At 36.6% G+C, this 16,440-nt stretch overlaps 1 protein-coding gene across 1 annotated transcript in view; it reads right to left on the bottom strand.

The window, feature by feature from the left end:
* Nucleotides 1-322: 322 nt before the first annotated feature.
* The window catches only part of HMCN1 (hemicentin 1), a 297,578-nt gene continuing 281,460 nt past the window's right edge, over nucleotides 323-16,440 (bottom strand). Inside the window, exons 98-106 of the mRNA XM_053693857.1 lie at nucleotides 13,425-13,487; nucleotides 12,142-12,261; nucleotides 9,435-9,569; nucleotides 7,656-7,769; nucleotides 6,556-6,681; nucleotides 5,690-5,818; nucleotides 3,659-3,778; nucleotides 1,216-1,342; nucleotides 323-976 (exon numbers count right to left, since the gene is read on the bottom strand). Coding sequence (XP_053549832.1) covers nucleotides 610-976; nucleotides 1,216-1,342; nucleotides 3,659-3,778; nucleotides 5,690-5,818; nucleotides 6,556-6,681; nucleotides 7,656-7,769; nucleotides 9,435-9,569; nucleotides 12,142-12,261; nucleotides 13,425-13,487 — 1,301 coding nt within the window. The 3' untranslated portion in view covers nucleotides 323-609. The remainder of the gene's footprint in view (nucleotides 977-1,215; nucleotides 1,343-3,658; nucleotides 3,779-5,689; nucleotides 5,819-6,555; nucleotides 6,682-7,655; nucleotides 7,770-9,434; nucleotides 9,570-12,141; nucleotides 12,262-13,424; nucleotides 13,488-16,440) is intronic.

Raw genomic sequence — 16,440 nt, 5'->3', positions numbered from 1 at the left:
CTTTATACTGAGTGCTGCCTCTTAGACTTAGGTATTATCTTTATACTGAGTGCTGCCTCTTAGACTTAGGTATTATCTTTATACTGATTGCTGCCTCTTAGACTTAGGTATTATCTTTATACTGAGTGCTGCTATCTTAGACTTAGGTATTATCTTTATACTGGGAGCTGCCATCTTAGCGGCGAGGTTTTGAATATCAGGCCCTAAGTAATTATGTAACATTTGAGAGGTGATGATTCATATTTCCATGGCCACTGCACCATTGTATCGTTTGCCACAATATAACATATAAACAAATTCATAAAAAAACAATAAGCAATCATTTATTTAACAAATAATATTTTATTTCATGTGTATCAAACATTATTTAAAAAAAAAACACTTTTTCAGTCTTACATTTATATATTATCAGCTGAGAATATAAAAGAAAAGTGCCTGCCTATTTATTCAGAACATGTCTGTGACAAAACAACTGGTATATGACCATCTATGTTCAGTATTGAGCACCTTTTGTTGACGTCTGTTTTTTACTTTTTGTAAAATATCGGTAGTGGCAAATTTTTCAAGTATTTAGTTTAGTCCAAGATTGTCATTGATAAAATATACAGTTTAGTAAGGATATGGAGACACAGCAATATAAACGATAAATGCAGTCTGGTATTCAATGGTCCCATCGATGCTATAAGATAAAGCTTTGACCTTCATTCGATATGTCTCTGGTTGTCGGAGCGGTCTGGTGGTAGAGACAACTCCTTTAAGGTTTTCTTCTCTTATTGAGAAGGGAAGTGAAGGATCTTCGTCAATAATTAGAAAAGTTGTTCTGGGATGCAATATACCATCTTGGGTATAGGCAACTAAGCGAATTAAGTCTTGATTGGATGGAATTCCAAATGGAAGAGAAACAAGCTTGTACTGCAAGGCATAAGGACTCAGAGCACATTCCAAATCATTTGCTGGGCAATTTTTCAGACAATACCTAGTGGTACAAAAGAGAAATCTATTAATTTTGCCATGAAAGCCTTTGTTAATATTCAAGAAAGTTTGCTTGGCTCATTTTTCTATACAGAAACACAAATTCTATAAGCTGTTAACATGTAGAGCATTGTTCCCCTTGGAATAATATTTATTTTTTCTTGTAATATCCATTGAGTTTGAGTTTTTTCTGAACAAGACATAATATTTTGGCATTTTCTCATTTTAGTAGATGTAACGTACCCAGAAATAGAGTCCCGCAGGTAATTAGGTGGGCAAGGGGTGTCTATGCACTGGTAGCTTCCTCGCATGTTAAAACACATTCGGTTTGTGCCACATTGAATGTTTTGCTCCAGACATTCATTAATATCTGTAGTACAAATATATAGTCACATTATTCAATTATTTCATTTCTCAATTACTCAGTTACATGTCATGGAATTAAATGTACAGCTGGGTGCTCTGTCTTCTGTGTGTGTCTCCTTTATGCTATTTTTACAAAGTTAAGCACTCTTATGCAATAAGGCATTTCCCAAAGTTTTGCAGTGATTGTGTGTTCTTGAGTATGTGTGTATGCATGTGAATTTAAGTGTGTGTGTGTACATGAGTGTGTGTGTATGTATTCAAGTGTGTGTGTGTGTGTACATGAGTGTGTGTGTATGCATGTATACGTATATTTGTGTGTACATGAGTGTGTGTGTATGCATGTGAATTTAAGTGTGTGTGTGTGTGTACATGAGTGTGTGTGCATGTATTCAAGTGTGTGTGTGTGTGTACATGAGTGTGTGTGTATGCATGTATACGTATATTTGTGTGTACATGAGTGTGTGTGTATGCATGTGAATTTAAGTGTGTGTGTGTACATGAGTGTGTGTGTATGCATGTATACGTATATTTGTGTGTACATGAGTGTGTGTGTATGCATGTGAATTTAAGTGTGTGTGTACATGAGTGTGTGTGTATGCATGTATACGTATATTTGTGTGTACATGAGTGTGTGTGTATGCATGTGAATTTAAGTGCGTGTGTGTGTACATGAGTGTGTGTGTATGCATGTGAATTTAAGTGTGTGTGTGTGTGTGTACATGAGTGTGTGTGTATGCATGTGAATTTAAGTGTGTGTGTGTGTGTACATGAGTGTGTGTGTATGCATGTGAATTTAAGTGTGTGTGTGTACATGAGTGTGTGTGTATGTGTATGTATGTGTCTGTGTAAGTATATCTGTGTACATGAGTATGTGTGTATGCATGTGAATTTAAGTGTGTGTGTGTGTGTGTACATGAGTGTGTGTGCATGTATTCAAGTGTGTGTGTGTGTATCTTTGTATGCATGTATACGTATATTTGTGTGAATATGAGTGTGTGCGTATGCATGTGAATTTAAGTGTGTGTGTGTGTGTACATGAGTGTGTGTATGCATGTGTATGTAAGTGTCTGTGTAAGTATATCTGTGTACATGAGTATGTGTATGCATGTGAATTTAAGTGTGTGTGTGTGTGTGTACATGAGTGTGTGTGTATGCATGTGTATGTAAGTGTCTGTGTAAGTATATCTGTGTACATGAGTATGTGTGTATGCATGTGAATTTAAGTGCGTGTGTGTGTGTACATGAGTATGTGTGTATGCATGTGAATTTAAGTGTGTGTGTGTGTGTACATGAGTGTGTGTGCATGTGAATTTAAGTGTGTGTGTGTGTGTACATGAGTGTGTGTGCATGTGAATTTAAGTGTGTGTGTGTGTGTACATGAGTGTGTGTGCATGTGAATTTAAGTGTGTGTGTGTACATGAGTGTGTGTGCATGTATTCAAGTGTGTGTGTGTGTATCTTTGTATGCATGTATACGTATATTTGTGTGAATATGAGTGTGTGTGTATGCATGTGTATGTATGTGTCTGTGTAAGTATATCTGTGTACATGAGTGTGTGTGTATGCATGTGTATGTAAGTGTGTGTGTGTACCTGAGTGTGTGTGCGTATGTATGTGTCTGTAAGTGTGTGTATGTATGTGTGTGTGTACGTATATTTGTGTGAATATGAGTGTATGTATGCATGTGTATGTACATCCGTGTGTACATGAGTGTGTGTTTGTATGCATGTGTATGTAAGTATATGTGTGTTGTATGTGTATGTAAATGAGTGTATGCATGTGTATGTAAGTGTGTTTAAGTATATCTGTGTGTACATGAGTGTGTGTATGCATGTGTATGTACTGTAAGTGTGTGTATGTATGTGTCTGTGTAAGTATATTTGTGTGAATATGAGTGTGTGTGTATGAATGTGTATGTACTGTAAGTGTGTGTCTATGTATGTGTGTGTACATGAGTGTGTGTGTATGTATGTGTCTGTAAATGTGTGTATGTATTTGTATGTGTGCATGTATGTATGTGTATGTATATTTGTGTTAATATGAGGGTGTGTGTATCCACACTGTGTAAGTGTGTGTGTATGTATATGTGTGTGTACATGAGTGTGTGTGTGTGTATGTATGTATTTGTATTTGTGCATGTATGTATGTGTCTGTGTAAGTATATTTGTGTGAATATGAGTGTGTGTGTGTGTATGCATGTGTCTGTGTAAGTATATCTGTGTGTACATGAGTGTGTGTACATGAGTGTGTGTGCCTATGTACATATATGCAAGTGTGATACTTTCCCCAAAGTAAGACAATTATAATACTTTACAACATACCTTGGCAAGTCTTTCCATTAGCCATGAGCTGATACCCAGGTGGGCACAGGCAATAATAACTTCCCTGAGTGTTTTTACATTCATGTTGACAAACATCTTTTTTTTCACATTCATTGATATCTAGAAAGTAAATGAAAAGAAAATAAAACATCAGAAATCTACAAGTTAGTTATATGAAAACCAGAATCATTTGTTAATAAGAATGGCACAAAAATACAGCAAATTATCATACACAAAGACACACACTCATGAGCATGATCACACAGAAGAAACAGATAAGGGGAAATCCTAGGTTACAACATTGGGGGCACCCTTTACTTAATCAAAGCTCACTGGAATTGAGAAAACCAACAATTTTCAGTTAAATTATAGAAAAATGTGAGGAAATAAAGTGTATTGCAGAGTTTTTTTTGCTTCACATAATTAAGAATTTATTTTGCAATATCAAACTAACATCCCTTTATGTTCCACAGTCATGGCATTGTCCTAAACTTCCTATTTTTTCAAAAATCAGTAGGTTGTTTCCAGTTGTATTTAAATGTATTTGAAATTACCTACACTGTGGTGGCCATAATGTATAGGAACATTGCATGAGACTCGATACCCAGAGAACAGCAGGTTATCTACACCGACTTGGTCCTGCTGTTAATTTGAGACATTTTTGGCCCAGCACCTAACCCCTCCCTCTACAAATACATACAGAAAGAGAAGCAGTCTGCCAGGAACTGAAGAACTCAGTGGCTTGTTCTATGGCCGGTTGCCACATGGGAGCAGCTTCTTTTAGACCAATTGTGCTTTTTACAGAGGAAAACTTTCCTGAAGTATATCAGTCTGATCCCACCTAACAAGGTCAGTCCAGCCAAAAAATATCAGGCAATGCTCTTCTGAACCAAATATACTTGGAGAGATATGGCTGCGCCTCACTGAAGAGTCCCAAATGAGGCCCAAATGATGGTCAGGGGTTGCCATTTCCCATGTTCAGAAGATTATTGAACAGACCCAAAAAAATTAGTAAAGCTCAACCCTAATAATTCATCATAATAAATTTACTATAGTGCAACCTAGAAAACTATTTAGTTATTAATGCAAAAAGGAAGAAGATTGCACCAATACGTGCAGTCTCAAAGTCTAGGATAATTAGCACATATAGAGACAGAGACCAATATTTCAATGCAAAAAGTATCTTTTATATAGTATCAAAATGTCATATACATGAAAAGTGCACACAATAAATAAAAAACATCCATACACACACTTCCATACATACTAATGGGCTTCCCCAATATGTAGCAGGAGCTAACATATAAATGTGGTGCACCACGTACTAAAGATGGAGGCTGTAGATCACAAAAAACAACAGAGGCTGATATCATGCAGTTAGTCAATGCAAATTGTTGCGTAAGCAAGATGTAAAAAGGTTAAGCTTCAGCGTGTTATTCAAAAGATTGCAAGCAAGATGTAATGATGCAGTAAGAATGTGAGCAACAGTCCCAGCCAAGCATTATTACTCTGTAAAGAGATTGTTTCAAAACGGTGCATGTAGTTGTCAGTATAGAACTTATCCACAATACAAGTGAACCATGGCCAAAACAAAGTCACTTGTAAATCCCAAACAGGTGGTAAATATGTGGGAATACACAGACAGGTAATCACATACCAGCCGCACAGAGCGGCAAACTTTGTTTCCAAAGCAGGGTAAGTCCTCATCCGTCCGTGTGATAGACTAACACAATGACAAGTGTTATTTCCATATGCAACCATGGAGCTCTGCATACATCAGGGGAACTTCCCAACGGGGAACAGCGGTATGAAGTATGAAGTACTTCATACCGCTGTTCCCCGTTGGGAAGTTCCCCTGATGTATGCAGAGCTCCATGGTTGCATATGGAAATAGCACTTGTCATTGTGTTAGTCTATATATATGTTCTATTTCTGTATGCACTCCCTCTACAAGTCACTTCCAAAAATTTGTCCTGGATTTGGATCTTAAAAATATTGAGGATATGAAATGTTGATGAATCTGATACTCACCTTCACAGGGTTTTCCGACACTTTCAGATCTGTACCCTCGTGGACAAACGCAGGCATAGCTGCCGTGTGTATTTTCACAGATCTGATTATATCTGCACTGATGTGTTGCATCTCTGCACTCATTGATATCTGAGCAAACAAATGGTCTTGTTATTTGTAATTAATAAAGGCTTCTACTGAGTCTTTGCAAAATATTTAGAATGCATTTTTATATGACTTAAACAGATATATTTCAAGGGTCAGTGCTCCGGAGCATACACATGTTTTGAGCATTATATGACTACAGTGGTTACAACAATGTTTGTAATAATGTTAAACATATACAGGCCCATTTATCAAGCTCCGTATGGAGCTTGAAGGGCCGTGTTTCTGGCGAGTCTTCAGACTCGCCAGAAACACAAGTTATGAAGCAGCGGTCTAAAGACCGCTGCTTCATAACCCTGTCCGCCTGCTCTGAGCAGGCGGACAGGAACCGCCGGAAATCAACCCGATCGAATACGATCGGGTTGATTGACAGCTCCCTGCTGGCGGCCGATTGGCCGCGAGTCAGCAGGGGGCGGCGTTGCACCAGCAGCTCTTGTGAGCTGCTGGTGCAATGTTAAATGTGGAGAGCGTATTGCTCTCCGCATTTAGCGAGGTCTTGCGGACCTGATCCGCAGTGTCGGATCAGGTCCGCAAGCCCTTTGATAAATTGGCCCCCTTGTGCTCAAGACTTGTGCATGCTCCTGAGCGTAACTCAGTATGCTCCCATGAAAAGAGGACATTCGTAAGAGATTTATTTAACAATACAAATAAATTAGATTTTATTTTTATTAAACTCGTCTGAATTATGAATGTTTCATTTTAACTTCCATATGGAAACTCACCTATACATGATCCGTTTTCAGCTTTCATTAACCCGCTGGGGCAGAGGTCAATGCACTTGTAACTGCCACGTGTATTTTTGCACAGCTGGTCTGGTCTGCACACATTCTGGCGACATTCGTTCAGATCTTCGCATAAAAACATAACATTTCCTTTAATAACATTACATGGTTTACAGTCAGGGTAGTTATAAATAGGGCTCAATTTATCATTCATATTCTCCTAGATGTTCTCCTTAAAGTTCTCATGAGAAATAATTTTCCTATTTATCATTCAAAAATGCGCCTAAAATTGGGCAAGTTCAACTGTAAAATTCTCCTACTCTGTTCTCACTCTCCTTGGAGAACATGTTCTCCAAAAAAAGGGTTACATTAGATCTTTTTTAGTCGTATTTCATATAGTTCTCCTCAGAATTCTCCTACTTTCAAATTAATCATTTACATTCTCCTGTGGAGGACTGAAAGTTTTCCTGCAGGTTCCTGCATTAAACTTCTCCATAGCTACAGTGGAGAACAGCATTAGAAATCTATTGTCTACCAGTTGTAGAAGCAGTTACACAAAAGGGCTCCACAAGGTGCAAAAATTATCTATAACAAAGCACAATAATAAAGGTTATTGGAGCGCAATAATAATTTTTGATGGAGTGAAAAAAATATATAGAATGCAGCGTCAAAATATATAACAGAGCACAAAAATGATATCTATTGGGGCATAAATATAAGATATAAAAAAGCGCTAAAATTGAAGCACAAAAACAATGAAAATGTAGATCTATTTTCTTATATGAAAGTTTGCTGAAGAGGGGCGTTAACAAAGCTACTAGGAAGGCTGAATAAATATTTCTATTGGTTTATATATGATTGACATGGAGAATAGTTGCTTATTTTTAGTGATAAATAAGGAGAAGATACTAATCCGACTGGAGAAATGTATCATTATTTATCCTCAGCTCTCCTATGGAGAAAAAACTACTTTTTATGATAAATACGGGCGCACATGTGTGCCTCTCCATAGGCGAGCTGCGGAGGACTGATAGGAGAACTAAAAGGAGAATTCCCCAAATGATTGATAAATCGAGCCCATAAAATATGTGTCATCATACCAAAGCATCGCCGGCCCTTTAAGTGGTAGCCCCCGTCACATCCACAGTGATAACTTCCTATAGTGTTGTAGCAGCGCTGATGACACGGGTTGGATTCCTGACATTCATTTATGTCTATAGAAAAAAAGTTATATGTTTACTTTAAGTTTGACTTTTTTCTTTTATCAAACTCAATTTAAAAGCACAGAAAATTAACTCATAAAGGGCTAGATTACCAGTGGTGCGCTAACTGTTGCGTATGAGAGAAAAAGGAAAAATATTGCAGCTCTTTGCACACGTCGGAAGTAGCGCTCATGTTACCAATTTAAAGTAAATGCGTTCTCTTGTACGCATTCAAATTTATCGTACGTCGGGATAGTGAGATTTCAGAGTTCTGGTTAACTGTTACACGAGATGAAAAAGTTGCACAAAACACATCTAAAATACATTTTAAAGGACAGTTACACTCATAATAACAATGTAATAAAAAATATAAAAAAACAATCAGTGCATTGGAGCCTATTGCCGTCAAGAAGCTGAAAACATGTTAAATAATATTTATGCAATATTTATATTTAATAAAATGAAATCTATTTTACTGTATATATTTCACATTACAATGTTCTTCACATAGGGGAATATGTTGTAAGTATTTTATATATATCTGTATATATCTATACCTTTATATAATCATGTATATATATATATATATATATATATATAAATATATATATGGTACCAAAAAACACCATATATATATATATATATATATATATATATATATATATATATATATATATATATATATATATGTGTGTATTTAAAGGGACATTGAACCCTATTTTTTTCTTTTGTGATTCAGATAGAGCATGCCATTTTAAGTAAATTTCTAATTTACTCCTATTATCAAATTTACTTAATTCTCTTGGTATCTTTATTTAAAAAGCAAGAATGTAAGTTTAGATGCCGGCCCATTTTTGGTGAACAACCTGGGTTGTTCTCGCTGATTGGTGGATAAATTCACCCACCAATAAACAAGTGCTGTCCAGGGTACTGAACTAAAATTTGGCTGGCTCCTTAGCTTAGATGCCTTCTTTTTCAAATAAAGATAGCAAGAGAACGAAGAAAAATTGATAATAGGTATAAATTAGAAAGTTGCTTAAAATTGCATGCTATATCTGAATAACAAAATTTGGGTTCACTATCCCTTTAAGAATAAATAGAACATATTCTGCTATGTGAAGAACATTGGAATGTAAAATATTCATTTTTGAAGTCCATTGAAATCTATAGGGAATACGTTAATGTCTTTGCGAAATTTGAAGTTCGGCTATTTGCCAGCTTCAGGTTAGCTCTCGTGTGAAAACGTTTTACTTTTAATTTGTAATATATGCACTACCCAACGTGTGCAAAAAACCTCCATCTAGCGAATTTAACGCTTGAGCGATAAATTGCCCTCCACTCATAACATAGCCCAAAATTGGGAAATTTAGGCATTTTCCTATCTCATCATTTTTTTTAGCGTAAATTAAATGTAATTTAAATGGAAATACCTCATTAGCCATTTGGTTATGATCGCAGACCTTTTTGGCAGCAAAGAGGTTAAACATACTAAAAATTGCGCAGTTCTCTTCACAATTAGTTATCTGCTATAGAAACTATTTCAAATAGTACAAGTGATGCAGTAATTTAGGGTTTAAAAATTAATAAAAAAATCTAAACATTCAGAATTTCTTATACAAAAAAAAAGCAAAACTAAAATGTTCTTAACGCTGAGGACTGGATAATTAGAGCAGTTACCTTGGCAGTTCAGGTCGTTAGAGACAGCTCGGAATCCAGCACCACATTTCACCGTACACACATAAGATCCAATCGTGTTTTTACACTCTTGATTTAAATGGCAAATAAATTCATCCGATGTGCATTCATCAATGTCTATGAAAGTGCATCCACAAACATCATTATATTAACAAGATGTACAGTATGTATGAGTCAATGTGTATTAACACCAAGTACATATTAGACAATGAGCCTGTTAACGCTTTAATCCGACGTCGGATTTCTTGAAAATCAATTAGTTGCTATGGTAACCCCACTTTACACTATAAAATTTACGTTTAACGTCTGCGTTCCTTACCTGTGATCACCTCTAAAGAGAAACAAAAAAAAAGATACACTTTTTTAAATATGCATTTTATAACTATAAGCAAATACTATTTTTTATTATAATTATATCCTCTACTTTATCAATACAGGTAGCCCTCAGTTTACGCCGGGGTTAGGTTCCAGAAGAAATGGTTGTAAATCGAAACCGTTGTAAATTTAAACCCAGTTTATAATGTAAGTCAATGGGAAGTGAGGGAGATAGGTTCCAGGCCCCTCTCAAAATTGTCATAAGAAACACCTAATACTTAATACATTATTTTTAAAGCTTTGAAATGAAGACTTTAAATGCTAAACAGCATTATGAATCTAATAAAATAATCACACAACACAGAATATATAATTAAACTAAGTTAAATGAACAAAAACATTTGCTAAACAGCATTATAAACCTAATAAAATAATCACACAACACAGACTTCACTTTCATTTTTTCTGCAAACAGTTCTTTCTATGCATTCAAATCTGGACTAATTTATAGACAGGACGATCTTATTTCTTTGAAATCTGCTTGATAGCTCAGGTCTGGCTAAACGGATTAATTTCAGCTTGCTTGGCTTTGCTGCAACACAAGCGGACAGCTCCACCTACTGGCTATTGTACTCAATGCACTGCTTCTCAATGCTTTTCAATAGCAGTCACATGACTGGAAAAAAAGGTTGTTATTCTGAAACGGTGTAAATTGAACCGTTGTAAAACGAGGGCCACCTGTATATGTAATATGTATTGCTGCCCTAGGCATAGGTCTAGTTTGAATTCTGTAGAAATGTGCTACCATATGTTCTTATATGTAAATACATACTGCTATTTCCATAAAAATATAAGTGCAACTATTCCTATACATGGTACAACAATAAATATTACATATTTTAGTTTTTCATACATTGAAACACTTGCATTATTTACAAGTTTTAATATTCAAATGGGAAAAAGGTCTCAAAATGTTTGTTTTCTTTTTTTACATCTAGTTGAGCTGGGGGTAATTTTTTTAAATGTATTGACAGCCTCCGACAGTGTATTAACGGTTTGCACTTTCATTGGAAACCTGGTATAAATTATTGCTTAAAGGGACACTGAACCCAAATTTTTTCTTTCGTGATTCAGATAGAGCATGACATTTTAAGCAACTTTCTAATTTACTCCTATTATCAATTTTTCTTTGTTCTTTTGCTATCTTTATTTTAAAAGCAGGAATGTAAATCTTAGCAGCCAGCCCATTTTAGGTTCAGCACCATGGATAGCGCTTGCTTATTGGAGACTTACATTTACCCACCAATAAGCAAGCATAACCCAGGTTCTCAACCAAAAATGGGCCGGCTCCTATGCATCACATTCCTGCTTTTTAAATAAAGATAGCAAGAGAACGAAGAAAAATTGATAATAGGAGTAAATTAGAAAGTTAATTAAAATTGCTGCTCTATCTGAATCATTAAAGAAGAAAATTTGGTTTAGTGTCCCTTTAACAGCGTCTAATGCTTTCTATGGGATGCAAATATGCCGATATTGAGGTATAACGCACCCTCAGACGCAGTTGATAAACTAAATTGCTTCCAACGCCAAATTTATCGGTTTGTGAATCAGTTACAAAGGACAACTTTACAACTTTTCTTTGAGAAGAACCAATTTTGAGAATTTTCTCAAAGCTGATTATTTTCAAAATTTGTGGGTTGCTTAACTATTTCTTGCAAAATATTGAACGTGTTTATTTGCAGCTCTTTCTTATGCTTGGCAGCATTTCATTTGTGTACAACGTCCCTTTAACTGGCAGCATATAGACAGGTATGATGGTGACATCTGGTTTGTGTTTGATAAAAATCTCTCTCTCTGTATTACATCACGGAATATAAGGTAAGGTGAGACTGACAGAATAATAATGAAAGGAATCAGTGTTAAATGATTTAGCTTAAAGAAGAAGTGCATATAAATAGGCTCATTGGCTATCATCAATAGATCAGACTAGTTTGTTAATTTAAAGGGTCACTAAAGTTTAATGATTCAGCTAAATCAGCAATTTAAATAAAAATTCTAATATACTTCCATTATTATTTTATATGCACACTTTCTGAGGCTCCAGCTGCTACCGAGCATGTGCAAAGTGCACAGCATATAAGTATTTGCATTTTGTGATTGGCTGATGGCTGTCACATGATTCAGACGGAGGGAAAATTAGATTAACTTTGACATTTCCCAGAAAATATTCTATTACTTATTTCAAATTCAAAGTAAGTGCTATTGTATTGTGCTATTATTGTGTACTTGACAATTATTCATTGCTACTGTATTTAGTGATCTTGTAATTGAATGTTAAATGATATTAAGTAGTAAAATAATACGTTCAGCTCACCGTGGCAAGTTCGTCCATCATCTGATATTATCAGTCCCTTGGGACAGGAACAGTAGTAACTGCCCATAATATTATGACAGGAGTGGGAGCAGGGGGCGTGCGCCGCACATTCATCATCATCTGGAAACATTCAATAAACACAGAGTACAAAAAGTAGTCACGGAAACTGGCAGAACACAGAGAAACTGTATCATTCTAAAACAATGTCTCATCTGAGCTTTAACCCCTGGGGTGCCAGAGAAGGCTACAATCTATTACCATACAATGCATAGAGAACTCTCTGGCAGCAAAGCGGTTAAAACTAACTATTACATTTATTAAAGAACCATAGGACTTCATTTTAAATAGATCATTCACGTAACAAATTTCTTTTTAATTATTAATGATGAAATTTAACGGGATATTAAATATGGAGGAAAAATTTACACCAAGAAGCTAAATTTTTACTGAAATGAGCCGGGTAACCATTGTCTGTGCATTACACATCATGTTATATGTGTGTATGTGAGAACTAGACTTGTGCAGCTTCGAAAAATTCGTTTCGGATCGATTAGAATTTCGGTTCGGATCTATTCGATTTCGGAAAAATTTGAATGAATTCGTATCGGATTCTTTTGGATTCTTTCGGATTCGGAAAAAATTTGGCTCAGTTCAATTCGATTCGGTTCGAATCGATTCGGAAATTCGGAATTTCGGTAAGTGTTAGGTGGGATGTGCTGTGTATTACACTAGTATTATGTACTGTATATTAGGTTTAACCCATAGCAGAGTGATAAAACCTAATATACTGTACAATACTAGTGTAATACACGGCCATCCGAATCTACCGAATACATCCGAATCGATTCGGATGTATCTCCGAATTTTCTTAATTTCCGAATCGATCCGAAACAAATCGCACATGTCTAGTGAGAACATCAGGTTGTGATTACCGCTGATTATATGACATAAAGTATCCTCCAAAGACTGTCAATCAAAGCATTTAATAAGAAGACTGGGTTAACATTTGTGAGAATCTATACATACTGAGTAAGTGGGTACCAACACTTATTCGTGTGTGCCTGTTATGTGAGTGTTTCTATTCATCAGTATATGGTCCTTAGACAATTGTAAAACAATCTTATATGTTATGCCACAACACACAGTCATTCATTTCATTTATTTATATGATGAAAATATTTTTTTTTATTTAAATGTATTTTATTTTAAAGGGCTGGTATTCTGAACAATGAACTAGTATAAGTGAACAAAAACATTACTAATCTAATCTAATATTAACTTACCGGCACAGTAGATTCCTGAGACATCAAAACTGAATCCATCTGGACATTGGGTACTCTGATCCCCTTTAAAAGAGATGAATAAGGTTTATTACATTAACCGTTTCCTATACACGCAGTTATAATTTGTTTAATTGGTGCACTGTAATGCTGCTTCTGTCAGGTTTATGCTTTAACAAGGTTTATGTTTTTATAAGGTATCTTTTGTATGTATTGTTTTGGTGTCACTTCCTCAGAGATGGATTTATCTCTAAGCAATACAGGCAGGTATCTAGGGACACCTTTTCTCATTGATTTCTATGACCTTTAAACTGGTCTCTAAGTACAGCTAGTCAGAAGCAGTACTGGGGTATCCAGCAGTGACGGCAGAAATCATGATGGTATCTCTGGACACAGAATGGTCACATAGCCATAGGCAGACTATGTAAACTGTGTATGAGTTCAAGGGATGTATATCAGGTCTTGCAATGTGTTCTTCTTGTAAAGGTGGAAAAGTTAGTTTCAGAAAGTGTGATATATTCAGAACTGTTATTTCAGTATTTTATTGGTTATCATTAATAACTCATCATTTTTGTGATTTATGGTTTGTAAGGACTATAGTTACTGATATGTTAATATAGAAACCTCAGATTATTCATGTCTTCTCAGCACTGGCTCAAAATGTGCATTTGCAGCCTAGCACAGAATGTTAGCTTGATTCAGTTATTCTGTGGGTGTGATGCATATGTTTGCCTTAAAGGGACACTGAACCCAATTGTTTTTCTTTCGTGATTCAGATAGAGCATGCGATTTTAAGCAACTTTCTCTTCTACTCCTATTATTAATTTTTCTTTGTTCTCTTGATATCTTTATTTGGCATCTAAGCTAAGGAGCCAGCCAATTTTTGGTTCAGGACCATTGGCTTGATGATGTAAACATCGCCTGCTCAAAGCTACTTTTTCTCGCCGACTCTTGCAGGGCTTTCCCGGTGGAATGATCGTAAAAAAGGAACAGGACCTGCGAGTGGTGAGATGGCTCTTATTGAAAGTAATGAAGCTCGCTGGATAGGGACACTTCGCTCCTTAGAGCGAAGTTATCAGGGGGGAGCACTTTAAAATTAAAATTGTGCAGCCAATATAACTCACATTATCCTGCTTTCTGCATAGAGCATCTTACATTTGCCTATATTTTTGTATATATGTGTTTTTCTATTAGGATTATAAGTATATTGAGAAAAAACTGTAAGATCTGCAGTGCGAAATTCTTTATAGAATTATGCTGGGATTAGAGAGACATTTTCATATACGCCCATGTTCAGCCTATTTTACAAAAAAACAACAATTAAGCTTTGCATTTTGTATTTATGAGTACAAATTCCTTTGTGATTTTTGCACATCTAGAGCACTAAAATTACGATTTACGCTGTGCATTTTTAATAAGATTTATCCTTTATTATTTATGTTTTTTGTTAAAATACGATTTTTGGTGAAGAATTTTGTTACGATTTTTGATGCACCTTAACAATAATACAATTTTTCCCTGCTTACTTTTGTGTGATTGGGTCAAATATTTGTTTTGTATGATGTTTAACCCCTTAACGACCAAGGACGTACGTCACACGTCCTCAAAAAAAATACAGTTAATGACCGAGGACGTGTGGCGTACGTCCTTGGTCTGGAAAGCAGCTGGAAGCGATCCTGCACGCTTCCAGTTGCTTTCCGGTTATTGCAGTGATGCCTTGATATCGAGGCATCCTGCAATAACCTTTTTTAGCAATCCGGTGCAGAGAGAGCCACTCTGTGGCCCTCTCTGCACCGGACATCGCCAGCTAAATCCGTTGGTGGGTGGGAGCCGGTTCGGGAGGCGGGTGGCGGCCATCGATGGCCCTGATGATGTGGAGGGGGGCGGGATCGTGGGCGGGGTGATCGGGGGCGCGCACGGGCGCGCGCGCGTGCACGTGAGGGCGGGGGCCGGCGCGTGCACGGGAAGGGAGTGGGTGGGAACCGCTCCACTACAGAAAAAGGAAGTATTAAAAGTTTTAAAAAAGTAGACTATATTTATATCAAACTACATCAGTCAGGGGGTGGGGGATTGGTCTGTGTGGGGGGGAAGCTACACTACAGAAAAAGAAGATAAAAATAAAACAAAAAAAACATTTCTCTTGCAAACTGGGTACTGGCAGACAGCTGCCAGTACCCAAGATGGCCCCCAATAAGGCAGAGGGGGAGGGTTAGAGAGCTGTTTTGGGGGCGATCAGGGAGGTTGGGGGCTAAGGGGGGAATCCTACAAAGTAGCATATGTAAATATGCTAAAAAAATGTTTATTTTTAAAAAAAAAAAAAACTTATTTTAGTACTGGCAGACTTTCTGCCAGTACTTAAGATGGCGGGGACAATTGTGGTGTGGGGGAGGGAAGGGAGCGGTTTGGGAGGGATCAGGGGGTCTGATGTGTCAGGTGGGAGGCTGATCTCTACACTAAAGCTAAAATTAACCCTGCAAGCTCCCTACAAACTACCTAATTAACCCCTTCACTGCTAGCCATAATACACGTGTGATGCGCAGCAGCACTTTGCGGCCTTCTAATTACCAAAAAGCAACGCCAAAGTCATATATGTCTGCTTTTTCTGAACAAAGGGGATCCCAGAGAAGCATTTACAACCATTTGTGCCATAATTACACAAGCTGTTTGTAAATAATTTCAGTGAGAAACCTAAAATTGTGAAAAATTTAGCATTTTTTTTAATTTGATCGCATTTGGCGGTGAAATGGTGGCATGAAATATACCAAAATGGGCCTAGATCAATACTTGGGGTTGTCTACTACACTACACTGAAGCTAAAATTAACCCTAGAAGCTCCCTACATGCTCCCTAATTAACCCCTTCACTGCTGGGCATAATACACGTGTGGTGCGCAGTCGCATTTAGCAGCCTTCTAATTAGTAAAAAGCAAAGCCAAAGCCATATATGTCTGCTATTTATGAACAAAGGGGATCCCAGAGAAGCATTTACAACCATTTATGCTATAATTGCATAAGTTGTT

Source organism: Bombina bombina, chromosome 10 (assembly GCF_027579735.1).
Source record: "Bombina bombina isolate aBomBom1 chromosome 10, aBomBom1.pri, whole genome shotgun sequence".
NCBI classification, from domain to species: Eukaryota; Metazoa; Chordata; class Amphibia; order Anura; family Bombinatoridae; genus Bombina; species Bombina bombina.
Note: the sequence above shows the minus strand (reverse complement) of the source record. Positions and strands in the feature narration are given on the sequence as shown.